The sequence below is a fragment of the Oratosquilla oratoria genome, chromosome 3 (genome assembly GCF_046742065.1).
Source record: "Oratosquilla oratoria isolate Oo_2021 chromosome 3, ASM4674206v1, whole genome shotgun sequence".
NCBI classification, from domain to species: Eukaryota; Metazoa; Arthropoda; class Malacostraca; order Stomatopoda; family Squillidae; genus Oratosquilla; species Oratosquilla oratoria.
In genome coordinates this window covers 598553-615000 of record NC_134779.1, presented here as the reverse complement: position 1 = coordinate 615000, position 16448 = coordinate 598553, and the positions used below count along the sequence as shown (strand labels likewise).

The window sequence follows — 16448 nt, the reverse complement described above, 5'->3', positions numbered from 1 at the left end:
GTTTGAATCTAATTGATCACTACTTGCAATGGTTCAATCAACTTCTACATCAATTATCATGCTTTCGCGGCTAATGATCAATAGATCGAGTAAATTTCCATGTCTTGTGGGCTCTTTTACATGCTAAACTAAGTAATTGTCACCGAGGAAATCTATCAAGCGAATACTTACATGGTTATGTTCAAGGGTCATCCAATCAATGTTAGCAAATTTGAGATTACCCATTATCAATCAGTCCCAGTTGCAGAAACTGGACAGCTCTTGAAACAACAGTTTGTCGCCTGCTAATGATAATGTTTTGGTCTACATATTACACCTACATTAATTTTTTGTCCATTTGTTTTTGTTAATTCATTCTACCCACAAAGTATCATATGTATCCTGTTTCACTTTCTCTAAAACACAGGGATGGGCATTATTTTTAACGCGCAACAGAACACCCCACCTTTCTTGTGCTTTCTATCATGATGAAAGTGTTTAAACCCCACAATATTAAAATTCAGCTTCAAATTCTCCACCATTTAACCATGTCTCAGTTATTCCTATCATATCGAGATTTTTGCTTTTGACATACACCTGTATTTCTTTCAATTTGTTCCTAATACTACGAGCATTAAAGTACACAGTTTAAAGAAACCCATGATTATTTTTTTTACTCGTTTCGAGTTTCAACACCATGCCTTACATTATGATCTTGTTCTTTATTGACACCTTCCTCTATATTGACATTTGGTCCTTAACTGACATTCAGTGCCTCATGGACATTTGCCCCATCATGAACATCTGGTCCTTCACGATTATTTTTTTTATTCGTTTTGAGTTTCAACATCATGCCTTACATTATAATTTTGTTCTTTATTGACACCTTCCTCTATATTGACATTTGGTCCTTAATTGACATTCAGTGCCTCATGGACATTTGCCCCATCATGAACATCTGGTCCCTCACGGTCATCCGTCCTCTCCTTTTATGCAATGGGGGGACGGACTTGCTGTGGATGTACTGTGTCTTGTGACCCAGGGCAGTGGACAAGGTGCAGGGATGACCCGTCATCCAGGAGGTGCTCAGATAAGAGGGAGGGCCCGTTCATTGACATTCTGTCCGGCATCACTTCCTCAAATGATATTCTGCCCTCCACTGACATTGTATCCTACCGTGATATTTTGTTCTCCACAATCGTTACATCCGATCGTGATATTTTGTCCATCATTGACATTACATCTTAATGTAATATGTTGTCCTCTACCGATATTATATCAAAAAATGATATTTTGTCCTACACTGACATATTACTTTACATTATTGCTACGCCCTACTCTGTTGTCCCCAATACACTTTATTTCCCCTTTACTTTTAGTTTCTACCCCCCCCCCCCCGAAAAAGAGATACCAATGATCAAGAAAGTGGTATCCCAGTTGCGTGCACAATCGTGATATTCTCTCATTAATCCTTATGGCTATACTGTTCCAACACGAGCCAGCGTAGATCCTCGGAAGGACCCCACAGATTACATGACGGCTCCCACGCCCCTTTATCTCCTGAAGGAGGACCTTCTAATTCCGAACAAGTTCCTCTGATCCCACCCGCTATTTCCTGAATGAACAACGCCGTGTTCGTACGCCTTTGCTCCCTGATGGTCTGGGTACAATCGGCGATCCGACGGCCTTTTGACATACAAGCTTGCAACGTCATTTAGTTTTTCGCTGTAGGATGTCATCGTAGCCTCACACAAAAGAGTCCTCCACCACCAACAACTCCTGATTTTCGGCCACCTCATTTTCCAGCAGAGCAAAACGATTGGGTAGAGCTAGCTGTTGCTTCGCAGGGCACCCGGTTACCGAACGCGGGTTCGACAATAGGGACCCCAAGGAGCACCACGCTCACGGCAGTGGCAGAAATGGAAGAGGTGGAACGCTCCTTGGGTTGTGGGGAAGATTCACTCTTCTCACAGAGCACATTCTTGAGAAGACGAATTTCCTCCTCATACATCTCGAGACAATCCTCCAGGTTCACACAACCTTCACGATTCATTTTGCTCTTCCTTCGGCAATACAAACGGCAAAAAGACAATATAAATCAGCAAAAGAAACAAAAGCGGTTACTAAATAAACTAAATATACGAAGCTTACTCTGCTTACCTTATACTATTACTCCTACCTTTGGTGTACAGTAACAGACTACTGTTTTGATTCTAAATTACTAGAACACTACACTTTAGCTTATATCTGTGACAGTATAACGCTATATGTATACAATTACAAAAACACAACACAATCACTTGTCATTATTCGAAGATATAAATTTCACAGGAAGTAATAAACTTAACAAGAGGTATTCGCTAGCTGGTGTCTTGGCAGCAAACGAGTTTATTAGCTGTGGTCTCGGAGCAGACTGAGTTCACTAGCTGAGGTCTTGGAGCAGACTGATTCTGGGTATCTCGGAGAAGACTGGATGAGGTCTGTTCCACCTGTATTATTGCCAAATTACTCTTACCTTACAAGTACCTCCTAACGTTTGACTGAAGCTGTACCTCTTGTTTATATAACAGTAATGTCTGTAACTAATGCACTTATTAGTGGTTGGATAATAAGATTCGGAGTTCCCTTACATGTAATTACTGATAGATATAGTCAATTTAAGAGCAAATTGTTCTCAGAGCTCTCAAATATTATTGGTTTTCACCATATTCGTACAACCAATGGCATAATTGAACGGCTTCATCGTTCTTAGCATCTATTAGAGCACGTACTGACAATTGGTTTTATTCACTTCCTATTGTACATTTTGATCATCGTGTAACCCCTAACTACACAGGTTTCTCACCAATTACCGCAGTTACAGGTGGCCATATGATGTGTTTCCAACTCCTTATTTTTTATGAATGTGCAGCCAACCAAGAAACCTTACAAATGTTTATTAAGAAAATGCAAACAACTAACTTTCATGATTTTGCTTCAGGTAACTGTCATTAACCCCTGAATCCATATGTTCCATCTGATTTTTGCTCTTGCTCAAAAGTCTGGGTGAGGACGGATCGTGTGCGACGGAGCCTGGAGGCGTCCTACACTGGCCGTTATGTAATAGTTCACAGAAAAACATAAAATTTAATTTTCAAACTTCTCCAAGGCGACACATCTGTGCCCATTGAGCGTCTTAAACCTGCTCACCTTCCTCCTCCCAAAATATCCTCAGTACGTGATGAAGGATCTTTAGAACAAAATACCAGCCCGCCGTAGCTAGCACATGCTCCCATATTTGTTTCTCCTTTCACAGAGATTCACTCATCTCTTAATCAACGCACTACTAAGTCCGGTCGTACCGTGTGCTTCCGGCTGCATCCGGTATCACAGCCCACATTGTCCCCCTGCCCAGAGTTCACCCCTGGAAGAAATAGGCTAGGATATTTTGCTCCCGGGGGAATTACAGACTGGTCCAATTCTTCCCCCTTCAGTCTAGAATGTCCCCCCTAAGAAAATCAAGGATATAAGATACACACAATAGTTTGTATTGATTTATTTTAATACATATGGTACCATGGTCATTATTTTAACACATAAGGTTTATAGAGATGCCAACGATAAACAAACAACTGCTGCTTGTGAAGTTTTGCTTCCTTCGTTGCACCTTCAGGGTATTCGCCGTATTTCAGATATTTCCAAATTTCTTTATACTTGCTGTCTTCCATAACTGTAGCACAATACTTCCGCTTGTTCTGACTGTCTCACTGCACGGACACTGAATGACTGACTAAATTAAACTGTTAACCCGACTTGGTCAACTCACTTTTGAGGGGGGGTGAGCACACGACCACTAACTGTAACCAACAGCCAAACTAGCCAACAATAAACAAACAACTGCTGCTTGTGAAGTTTATAGAGATGCCAACGATAAACAAACAACTGTTGCTTTTGAAGTTTATAGAGATGGAGTAGGGGGGCAGTTTAGGCTTTGCCCCCCCGCTCATTTCTCCCCCCGGGGGCAAAGTATCCTAGGATATTTCCTCCCCCTCGGAGAAACTATCCTAGGATGCTTTGCCCGGGGGAAGAAATATCCTAGGATACTTTGCCCGGGGAAAGAAATATCCTAGGATACTTTGCCCCCGGGGGGAGAAATGAGCGGGGGGACTTTTAGACTGGTACACCGGAATACCCATACTACTAGTGTACGACTCCCAACGTTGTAACACTACGTTCTCGGATGGGGAGCACACTAAAGTAAATATATAGAATGTTAAGAGTAGTGTAGGCATCGATCGAGAAACCGCTCAGTTACTATGTACAGTAAATGTTCTCAATCTCATAAGCGATATTTGTGGGTGCGCATCACCCGGTAGGGAAACAAGCTCCTTCTCGAAGAGTACCAATAGCAAGAACTCTAGTACCAAACCTCGGTGAGTACGTATATGTATTATAAGTGTTTAATAAATAAATGTAAATACATACAGTATTTGAGTAAGTGTATGTTTTATAAATTATGCATTTTGCAGGCCTCTACTTTCTACCGTCAACCCTTTACTTACGCCCTCTACTTCCAACCCTCTACCTTCAATCCTCTACTTTCTATCAACTCTGTAGTGAATACATTTTATCCAATAAATCAAGTCTGGAAACCCTCATAGTGTATCGACTAACAATCCTCAAAAGCATTTTTAAAGCATTATAAAAACAAATTGTTTGAGATATTGTTCTTGGGGATTTTTATTTAATTTATTAGATAAACAAGCTAAGAAAATAGAACAAGGAGAAATAATGATATAATAACAGTGAAAATACCTAGAACAAAAATAACATAAGAGAAAATAAAAACACAGAAGATAGGACGTGCAGTAGAGGTGTAGATAAAAAAAAATACTCGTCATTTGCTGGAACGGATTGGTGTTTTTAGCGATACTTGTAGTAAAGCTTTCGCTTTTATATAGTGTGTAAATAGTCTAAGATGATGTTTCTGACTTGTTGTGTAAAAAAAAATAGTTTTATCCAGTAACAAATCACCATAATTGACCTTTTTATCTAGCATACCTGGGTCGAGCTGAAAAATTGTCTGTATTGCGTTGTAGAAATCATTGTTTATAAAAGTGTTGTGGCATCTAGGAGGGGTAGTGTGAAAATGATGCAGTACAATATTTTGTGTAGGAATACACTGCAAAAATATTGAATGCATCACGTATACTACCTTTGCTTTTCCGAGTGCCCAAAGACAGCTTTGCAGAACCAACATGCACACAGGTAAGCACCAATAATGCACCAATATGAAAAATTCTTCACATAGATATTTCGGTTGATATCGATAACCCATAGCTATCTTGCACATCTTGCCTGTTGTCAGAGATATTTAGGGAGTCGAGAGTACTCTCAAAAGACTTGGGAGTTCTAGTGAGTCCTGACCATAAATCCAGGAAACAGTGCATTAGCGCCAGGAATAGAGCTAATGGAGCATTAGGTTTTATTGCTAGAACTGCTACAAATAAAAGTGCAGAGGTAATTATGAAACTATGAAACTATCATGCGTTAGTTAGACCCAGCCTAGACTATGCGGTACAGTTTTGGTCTCTGTTCTATAGAGTGGATATCTGTTCACTAGAATCAATACATAGGAGAATGACCGAAATGATACATGGGCTCAGAAATTTACCTTACGAGGACAGGCTTAGGCATCTTAACCTACACCCTTCGGAAAGACGCAGAGTACCGGGTGATCTAATAGAGGTGTTCAATTGGATCAAAGGCTTTAACTGTGGTGACGCAAACAAGGTCATCACATAAAGACAGGTCAGGATTCGCAGTAATATATTTCAACTTAAAAAGAATAGATTTAAGAAGGAAACATGCAAGAACCATGCAGTGAGCGCTGAAACTTTCGGTTGTTTTAAGAAAAAGTAAGACAACTTTATGGATGGGGGTGACAGGTGGTAATGTACATGGAACGGCCTAATGTAGGTCATATGGTTTTTTGATGTCCCCGTCAGTATTATGTTCTTATGTAAGGGGTACACGTGGAAGCTAGCATATGGAGGTTCCCAGACAAAAGAAACATCTGTCCGAACATGCACACTGGCACATGTGAACGTGACTTTCCTTATATGACCGAACAATACTTTATAGATCCTTCCATTTAGGTTTAGTCGTTACCTCTTTTGTGTACTGCATTGTTCTCTGTGTTTCAAACAAAAACACTTCTCTTGTGTCAAGGTTAGTACATTACAAAGGATTACAAAGGCGGAGCATACCGACCGGAGACCTTTTGGTCCATAACTAGGTCGGATGCGAAAAAAAAAAATAATGATAGATAAATAAATAAACAAACAAACAAAAATATAAGAATATGAATAGTAATAGATAAAATAGATAAATAAATGCATAGGTATAGTTGAATGATAAAGAAACAGGTAAATAGTAAATAATAATAAATTGACATATAACTAATGATAAATGTGAATCACGCAAATAATAATAAACAGACAGATGATAACAAAACAAATAAATAAATAACATAGAATAAATGACAGACATTATAGTATTATTTAGGTGTTTATTTAAATGACTCTTAAAGCTTCAAACTGAACTACATTGCACTGCTTCTGCAGGAAGTTTATTCCTTTCATTAACTACACGGTTGGCGAAGTTTTTTATACCCACTTCCAATTTCAATCTATTTCCTGACAATTTGAGATCATTGTTTCTTGTCTGATTCTCATTCAGTGTAAAAATTTTATCCCTTTTGATGTTGTCAATTCCCTTTAGAATCTTAAAAACCTGTATCAAGTCACCTCTGAGTCTACGCTTTTTTTTTTTTTTTTTTTTTTTTTTTAAGGAAAACAGATTCATATGTTTTAGTCGATTTTCGTATGATTTATTTTTGATGTTTGGAATCAGTTTTGTGGCTCACCTTTGTACTTTTTCCAATCTGTTAATGTCCTCAACGAGATTCGGTGACCATACGGAAACAGCATATGCCAAATGTGGACGAACTAACGATTTTTATAGCTTGTTAATGAGAGATGGAATTTTTTAAGTCAAAAGATCGCGTAATCATTCCCAGAATCTTATTTGCTTTCTCAGAGGCTGAAATACACTGCTTAGATGATTTGAGATTGTTACTGATAATTACCCCAAGATCTAGAATAAAGCAACATAAATATAGTGTCAGAACAGGACAAGACTCTAATGTTTTATTTGTGAACTTGAGGGATTATAATCATTGTATAGAGTGGACTAAGGCATCTTCAGTTTTATCATGTAATCCTATTGTTAACAGGATCATTACTGAAAATAGCCTTATCAAACAAACTGAGTCAATCAATTTGAACATAAGTAATGGTATGTATAAGTTAGATAACTACATAATTGAGAACATTTGTAAACAATTCGGTATGGGGGATTTTGGTTAATCCTAAGAGAGGACTAATTACGTGTGGTTCCGTGTGGGGCCTTGTGACCTCTCCTAATTTTTTCGTGTTGTGCCTTGTGACTTCTCCCAATTTTTCCGTATGGAGCATAGTTACCTCTCCTAGGTTTACACTTTTCCGTTTATATTGTCTTTGTAATGTACTTTTGTCTGTATTCTCCCCTGAGGATTTGAATTACACGAAACCGTTTGGGATTTCTTTGTTTCTCTATCTTAAGTGGTTACCAGCATATTTCTGATCACGTGTTCAAGTGATTTGTTTGCAAAATGGATTTCGCGCGACTCTTCCACCACTTCTCTACTATTTGTTCTGGACTTTCTCCGTTGGTTTCTGAATTGTCTTCTTCTTTGATCAAGGCCCACAAAGAGAAGCTACGTCGAAAATTTCTTCAAAATTGTCTTGATGAACAAGTTATGCCAAGATCCATCCTCCCTCAACGGGTTTTACAAATGTCGGACCGCCCCTTTGAAGATTTCCGGCAAATTGTACTGAAGAAACGTAAAGAAATCAAGAAAATTTAAGTGAAGGAGAATTTCCAGACTGTTCAACAGAAAAAACAAGCTTTTCACAATTCTATACCTATCGGATGGAAGAGACGGATATTGGATTATTGTTATGATAAACTAAGGAAAACACGTCAAGATCCTCAGACAAATTTGAATCGTGAGTTGGCGCAGTTAATTCAAAACAGTGATTGGACAAAAAATGCGAACCCCAATTTTGTAGTGAATCTTTCTGACAAACAGTTAAACAGCAATGTATCATGTGCATTAGGTTATGGTTTGAAATTTGCTTATTCTAACAATGAATATGATTTTGTAGATATTGCTAAATCTTTTTGCAACTTAGAAAACTACAGTGATTTATCAACTGAAGATTTGAACATTTGCAAAGGTATTGTTTATGCTTCAATGTCTAGACAAGTAATACCAAATTGTCCAAATAGATTCTTAAAAGTATCAAGAACCCTGAAGGAAGACAATGATTTACATGTGACAAGAGCAGATAAAGCTAATGCGGTGGTAATTTTGAACAGAGTTGACTACTTGTCTAAAATGCATGACCTTTTGTCCGATGAGACCACTTATGTTAAACTCAGGAATAATCCCCTAAATATGGTTAATACTCAGTTTAAAGCCAAACAACCCAGTAAGACCTATCATTACTTCAACCGGGTCGGTCTCGTATAAGTTGTCCAAGTGGCTTGTGTCTTTACTAAACCCCTTAGTTGGTAACATTTCAAATTCAAATATTAAGAATAATGTGGACCTAGTTGATAAACTTAATAAATTAGATATTGATTTCGATTTCAAACTTGTAAGTTCTTATATAACTTCCTTGTTTACGAAAGTCCGAATTGATGATTTGATTGTATATCTCACGGAGTCCATGGATGAGTTGTCTACCGATTTCACCTTTGGTTTGTATAGAACTTATCAAGTTATGTATCAAAGATTGCAAGTTTGAATTTCATGGTGAATATTACACTCAAAAATTTGGTATGGCAATGGGTAATCCCCTTTCACCAGTGTTAAGTAACCTATATATGGAATTTTTTTAAAAGAGGTTACTTAGTAATATTTTACCATCTCAGGCGGTTTGGTACAGATATGTAGATGATGTTTTATGCCTGTTGCCTTGTACAGAAAATTTGGACACATTTTTAGTTTCACTTACCGGTAATAACTTAGCTTCCATTAATTTCACAGTGGAATCAGAAATTGATTGTAAATTGCCTTTTCTTGATTATCTTATTCGTAGAGAAGGTAATAGTATTTATAGGAAACCTACGAATGTAATGTCATATGTCCACTACTATTCTGATCATCATAACAAAGTCAAATATTCAGTGTTCTCTTCAATGTTTTTACGTGCTCTATGCATATGCAGCCCGGAATTTATTGATGAGTAATTTGAAAATATTTTCATCATTGGTTTAAGCTTGAAATACTCTTAAAACTTTTATAAATGACGCTCTCAAAAGAATCAAAAAAACTTTTTATAGGACTCAACCTACACCTCCCTTTGAAACTAAGAATCTTTTAGTCTTGCCTTTTAGTGAAAGTCTTTTTCATCTTACTCATTTACTCAAAACATGGAACGTTAATGTAGTCTTTAACAATTCACGCACATTCAAGAAATTTATTATTGAGAATTCTCAAAAAAAATTCATGTGGTTGCATATACAAGGTTCCGTTTAAAGATTGTGGGAATTTTTATATAGGGTAAACAGGTAAAGATCTCTCAACTAGAATAAAGCAACATAGATATAGTGTCAGAACAGGCCAAGACTCTAATGCTTTATTTGTGCACATGAGGGATTATAATCATTGTATAGACTGGACTAAGGCATCTGCAGTTTTATCATGTAATCCTATTGTTAACAGGAACATTATTGAAAATAGCCTTATCAAACAAACTAAGTCAGTCAATTTGAACATAAATAATGGCATGTAGAAATTAGATAATTACATAATTGAGAACATTTGTAAACAATTTGGGATAGGGGATTTTGGTTAATCTTAAGAGAGGACAAATTACATGGGGTTCCGTGTGGGGCCTGGTGACCTCTCCTAATTTTTCCGTGTGCTGCCTTGTGACCTCTCCCAATTTTTCTGTATGGAGCCTTGTTAAAGTTACCTCTCCTAGGTTTACACTTTTCCGTTTATATTGTCTTTGTAATGTACATTTGTCTGCATTCTCCCCTGAGGATGTGAATTATACGAAAGCGCTTGGGATTTCTGTTTGTCTCTTTCTTAAGTGGTTAAGTGTGTGGGTGTGGGTGTGTGTGTGTGTGTGCGTGTGCGTGTGCGTGTGTGTCTGTGTGTTCATTCTAAGGGGAGTAAGTGGGGGAATATCAGATCATTTTTAGATGGAAGGTAAGTTGAGAGTGGAGGACAGATGGAGAAAGAGGAAAATGACTGCAGGTAGAGAGGTACTTGGAGTGAACTGCTTAAATGAGAAATGTATGCGTCACCGCAGAACCGACGCCCTAACCATCATAGACCAGTCTGTTCCTATCTCAGCGGACGTGGTTCCTTTGGAAGATCCACACACTGACCCACCCCAGCAACCTGCAACCTTATCTGCCGTCCATGCCTTTCGTGCACCACCTTTCCTCAGTCACGACCCAACTGTGTGGTTCAACATTCTAGAATGTAATTTCAAGTCCTCTCTACTAGCCTCGCCAAATTCAGCAACGCCTGCTCCCTTCTTCCTCCGGACGTCCTTTCTCGTGTATCTGACGCTATTTCTACAGCGTTAATATCCGACACTCCGTACAAAAACTTAAAGGACGCTATCCTTGCCAGATTCCAGTCATCCATCCCTGCACGCCTTCAAGAGCTTCTCTCAAAGGAAAAACTTGACAACGAGAGACCGTCAGACCTACTACGCCGCATGAAGAATTTCCTGTCAGACAAGTACGACACGTTAGACAAGACCCTTTTTCTCCAGCTGTTCTACCAACGTCTACCCGCCACTATCCAGCGTAGCCTCTTCACTGTGAAGGACCAGCTTCCCGTGGAGAAACTCGCCACACTCGCCGACGAGCTCATCGCAACTATTTCTTTGCTCTCCGTCTCCCACGTCAAGACAGACCCCCTCTACGAGCGCCTCGTCGACATGGTGACTCAACTCACATTGCAAGTTAGCGAGCTCAAGGAACAAGTTCAAGCAGCAGACCGCCATAATTTTTCCTGCAGGCAACGTTCCAGATCTAGAACACGATCCAAGAGCACGGATCGCACCCCACCGGTATGTTACTATCATGCCCAGTTCGGTTCCAAGGCACCCAAGTGTAACCAACCCTGCGCCTTCACCCCACTTTAAACTCCAACGGCGAACATGAGATGCATAATGTTCGCCCCTCCTCCTCACAACTGACGCACCACCTATTTCTTATTGACACCGGTGCTGCAGTAAGTATGCTTCCTGCTACAGCCAGTTCAAGGACGTTACCACCACTCACTTCCTTCTAGGCACCTAACAAGACGAAGATCGACGTCTTCAGGAAATCTACCCTAACCTTCTCCCTCAACTTCCACCGTGCCTTGGATTGGACGTTCTACGTCGCCGACGTATCTCAACCAATCATCGGAGCCGATTTCCTCAACCACTACGGTCTTCTCTAAGACATACAGCGCCGTCGCCTCTACGATGTCTCAACGCGCCTCTCGTTCTAAGGCCACACTCGACCTGGCGTTAGCACCAGCATCTCTGTCACCAGTCACGACATCACTTTTGCTTCCCTGCTGCAACAGTTTCCCACCCTCATTCAGCCACATCCATGCACGCCGCCGATACGTCACCACGTCGAGCATCGCATCGTCACTTCTGGCCGCCTAACCCACGCCAAGCCACGACGTCTCGCACCCGAGCGACAACGCATCGTCAAGACCAAGTTCGAGTCCCCTTATACGCCAAGGGATTATTCGACCCAGCAACAGCAACTGGTCTTCAGCGCTTCACGTCGTTCCTAAGAAGAGCGGTGATTTGCAACCGTGCGGTGACTACCGTGCACTGAATTCCCAAACTGTCTTCAATCAATACCCCATCCCCAACATCCAAGAATTTGGCTCCTAGCTCTTCGGCTGTACCATCTTTTCTACGGTGGATCTTGTTCAAGCCTTCCATCAGATCCCTGTCCACCCCGATGACATCCCGAAGGCGGCCATTACCACCCCATTTGGCCTTTATGAGTACGTCCGGATGCCCTTCGGCCTGAAGAATGCAGCACAGACATTCCAGCGCTTCATCGACAAAGTTTTACGTGTCTTACCCTTCTGTTTCGCCTACATGACGACCTCCTCATCGCCAGCCCCGATGAAGTCACCCACCACCGTCACCTCGAAGAAGTCCTCACCCGTCTACGAGACTACGGAATCCAAATCAACGCAGCCAAGTTGAAATATGGATTGGTGTCCGTAGACTTCATCGGACACACTGTCTCCTCCACTGGTATTTCACCACTGAGTACCAAGTGTGATGCCATCCGTCAGTTCCCAAAGCCTTCCACCCCAGAGACAACTTAAGCAGTTCTTAGCTATGATATGTTTTTTTTTTTTTTTTTTTTTTTTTTTTTTTTTTTTTTTTTAACAATCGCTTCATTCCTAACTGTTCCCTCATGTTACAACCTCTGTATTCTCTCATTGGGCCTTGCAAGCGTGATCAGTCCATACAGCTCGCTTGGTGTACTAAAGCCGACGAAGCTTTCGCTTCTGCGAAGACTGCTCTGGACACAGTCGCCGCCTTCAGTTTCCCTGCCCTGGAGGCCCTCACATCCATCGCCATTGACGCCCCTAACGACGGAATCGGTGCCGTCTTGCAACAGTACGTCGACAGTACTTGGAAGCCGCTCGCCTTCTTTTCTAAGAAACTGAGCAGAGCTGAGAAGAACTACAGCGCATTCGACAGGGAGTTGCTTGCTGTCTACCGAGCAGTCAAACGATTCAGGTATTTCCTTGAAGGTCGACAGTTCATCATCTTTACAGACCATAAACCCCTCACCACCACCTTCCACGCTAACAAAGCCAGCTATACCCCTACTCAGCTCCGCCACTTACAGTACATTTCTCAGTTCTCCACAGATATTCGTTACGTCCAAGGTACTGACAACGCACCCGCTGACGCCCTCTCCAGAAACATTCACGCAGTCTCAACGCAGTCTCCTTTCATCGACTACGCTGCCATTGTAGCAGCACAGGCTAACTGCGACGACTTGCAGCGACTGTTGGACAACCCTTCCCTCAAGACGGAGAAAATTCAGGTACCTGGCACAGCAATCATCTGTATGCTGACGTCTCCATCGGCAAGCTTCCCCCCTTTATCCATACGCCATTTCGACATCAACTCTTCCGTCACCTTCGTGACCTTGCACACCCTGACATCCGTGCATCCTAACGGATGTTGACATCCAAGTTCATCTGACCAAGCATCAACAAGGACGTCAGACACTGGGCCCGCACCTGCCTCCAGTGCCAGGCTTCAAAGGTAACACGACACACGTTTTCCCCACTAACTCCTTTCCCACTTGTCTCTACCAGGTTCAGCCACGTACACGTCGACATCGTCGGCCCACTTCCATACTCCAACGGCTACAAGTACGTGTTCACCTGTGTCGACCGCTTCACTCGTTGGCTAGAGGCGATTCCTATTCCTAACATCAACACCTACACAGTTGCACGAGCGTTCGTCGACAACTGGGTTGCTCGCCTTGGTGTCCCGACCAACCTAACCTCGGACAGAGGCAGTCAGTTCGAGTAGACCCTCTGGAACAAGGTTATGACCCTCCTTGGTATCCGCCGTTACCGTACTGCCAATTACCATCCCCAGGCCAACGGCATGGTAGAGCGTTTTCATCGCCAGCTCAAGGCCGCCCTCTACGCCCATGCCCTTAACAACGAGCTCCGGTCAGTGGCGCTGTCTCTTGTGCTCCTTGGCATCAGAACCTCCCTCAAGGTTGACATTGGCCACTCTCCTGCTGAACTCGTTTTCGGCACCCCCCTCAGGCTTCTCGGAGAATTCGTCGCCAACGTGCCTCACTCCAACTCCTGTACTCCACACGACTTCACCTTCCAGCTGAGGGAGGCCATGGCCAAGCTCCACCCCGTCTCGCCACGCCACGCCAAGTCGCCTAGAACCTTCGTGAGCCAGGACCTCCTCCAGTGCAGTCAGAACGAACGCCGCCAGAAAATCCCTTCAGCCTCCGTACGAAGGCCCCTTCGAAGTTTTGCGCCGCACTAGGAAGACCGTGACGATCAAGCACAACGGATATAATCTTCAGTAACCTTGCCATCTCTGAGTTTTTCTTGATGCCACAGGAACGAACCTCGTTGTAATTCATTAATGGAATCTTAAACATGTTGTGCGCTGTTCTACCGCCATGTAAAACGGTTGCTGCGATAGCCGAGAACGCGACTGTCAGGGCTACCTTTCCCTTTGAATGAACCGTGTCAAGAATAATGTTGAGCACGAAAGACTTACCCGTGCCTCCAGGAGCGTCTAAGAAGATACCGTTATTACGATACTTTTTGTCTCCTTCAACGCGCTCCATCACGGTTTCGTAGCATTGCCGTTGTTTCTCGTTTAGGAGAACCGTCTTTTCTTAAACATCTTCTGCCAGCTTAGCTTTGTTATACGATTTCTCCCTACGTATAACGTTTGTTGTCTTTTCACCGTCTCTAGAAGGAGGAAGGCCATATTGGATTATCCTACCGCCTCCGCAGTTCCACACGTTTTCCTGTATATCGTCTAAGGCATCCAAGATAAATTTCATCGTTGTACTCTGTTAACCCTCTGTAATGAAGGAAATCGCTCGAAAACAGATCTTTGGTCTCTTCCCAGATATTTGACTGGTCCTCGAGGGAAGAAAACACCAACATGCTTGCGTATGTTGCTCTTAGTTGTCTTCTATCGTTTGTGTGATTGATGATCTCTATGATAGTCTGTTTCCACGTATCTTCGTCGTTTAGTAGGCCCTGAAGGTGGGGTACATGTGCTCGTTGACGGTTCTAATATCTGTAAAATATGTAGGTCCTAGCCTATGTGTAAGAAGAAGACGCAAATAGAAGAGTTCAACGGTTATATTTGTTACAGCCCTTATCCTCCCTAGAGCGGAACTTCTGTTTCGACGTTCTAACCAATTACCCTTATTCTTGTCGTAAATGAAAAAAATTGGCATCTCGTGGTAGTAAAGTCCTGCTGCAAACTCGTTACGGGAACACAATTTGAAAAATACTGTCAGTTGAGTGTCTTTTACGATCTTGTTCTCGATATCCTCTTTTGCCATACCTTCTTTATAAACACTTCATTTTCACCTTCTAGATGTAAGTCAAGTGAAAAAACAGAAGGGAAACTCTTGTGAATGGGGAATTTGAAAATCTTCCAAGTTGCTTCATTCGCGTTGACATAACGCGCTTCTTGATAATTCTTTACCTCGTTGACTATGTCATCTTTTTCTCCTGTCTTAGTGAACAGAATGCGGTCGCAGCCCTTGTTTATGTACTTTGTAACATAGGCTATACATTTAATGGAATTTGAACACTCAACGTTAATATGAGCGTTATATTTCAGACACAGATACGGATTGTAAGGTACAACCCACGAATTGTCTATGGTTTTTAACTCTCCTTTAACTTTCGCACTGAAAGAGTGTCCGCCTTCTCCCACGGCTCTTCTTTTGTACAAAGGGTAACCGTTGCGTCCAAAGAGAAGATCGCCCCTACACGGTTTGGGGAAGTCTTTTTGACATTTGCCTTTCCCGTTTACCGATTTTCCATGACAACACGCGTGGGACTCGTCGAAACCTTTGCACGGTCCGTGGATCATACACCTTGTAACAATATCGTATAACCTTGGTTCCTTTTCCTTGTCTGGTATTTCGGCGGAAATGACACTGTCCACTAATTCGGCGTTGACGCGTTGTTCCATCCACAAAAGAATGTGAACGTGAGGGAGACCTCTTTTCTGCCACTCGACGCTATAAAGGTAAGCCTTTACGCGCCCAAAAATGTTCTTCTTGGTTAAATCGTCCATCATGCTGTCGACTTTCATCTTAAATATCCTACTAACCAAATCGGGTCTATCGTTCTTCTGTTTCGAAGCAGCACTGGAAGCTGTCTGTGCCATAGCTTCACTCAACTCTTCCCACCGAGGGTTCATGGTAAAAGTGATGAAAAAGTCAGGAGATCCGTAATGGGTGACGAACGCGAGTGCATCCTGTTGACGCTGCTTCATATATCTTGGTCCACCGACAAATGTTGGAGGAATTATCACTCTTTGTCCAGAACTTTGTCCATCGTCGCCTCGTAAGATATCTGCGCGTTCCTTTCTTATTTCCTTCTGGTTAATTTCTATGAAAGATAACCTGGAAGTCTCAACTTTTACGTAGTTGTCAACGGTGAATTGCTGGAATAACCTTCTACATTTGGTTATGTAGTTGTAAACACCTTCCCTTTCCATGTACAAAGATGCGTAAAACATGCAAGGAGTCAGAGTAGTGTAAGTCTTAGCAGGACCGTCGGGTTTATTGACACGACTCAT

The 16448-nt window shown here is 41.8% G+C and overlaps 1 protein-coding gene across 1 annotated transcript; it reads right to left on the bottom strand.

Annotated features, from left to right (window-relative positions):
• Positions 1–14617: 14617 nt before the first annotated feature.
• Positions 14618–16448, bottom strand: LOC143019954 (uncharacterized). The gene is made up of 2 exons (XM_076175993.1): positions 15198–16448; positions 14618–14884 (listed from the first exon to the last, which is right to left on the bottom strand). The coding sequence occupies exons 1-2, from the start codon at positions 16446–16448 to the stop codon at positions 14618–14620; spliced, it is 1518 nt and encodes a 505-aa protein (XP_076032108.1).

What these genes read in the sequence shown, in the direction of transcription:
- LOC143019954 (XM_076175993.1), bottom strand. Translation starts at nt 16,448, where the DNA reads ATGAGTCGTGTCAATAAACCCGACGGTCCTGCTAAGACTTACACTACT. An exon ending in ATGAAGTGTTTATAAAGAAG is followed by an intron (nt 14,885 to 15,197) that starts GTATGGCAAAAG and finishes CCCCACCTTCAG; the next exon opens with GGCCTACTAAACGACGAAGA.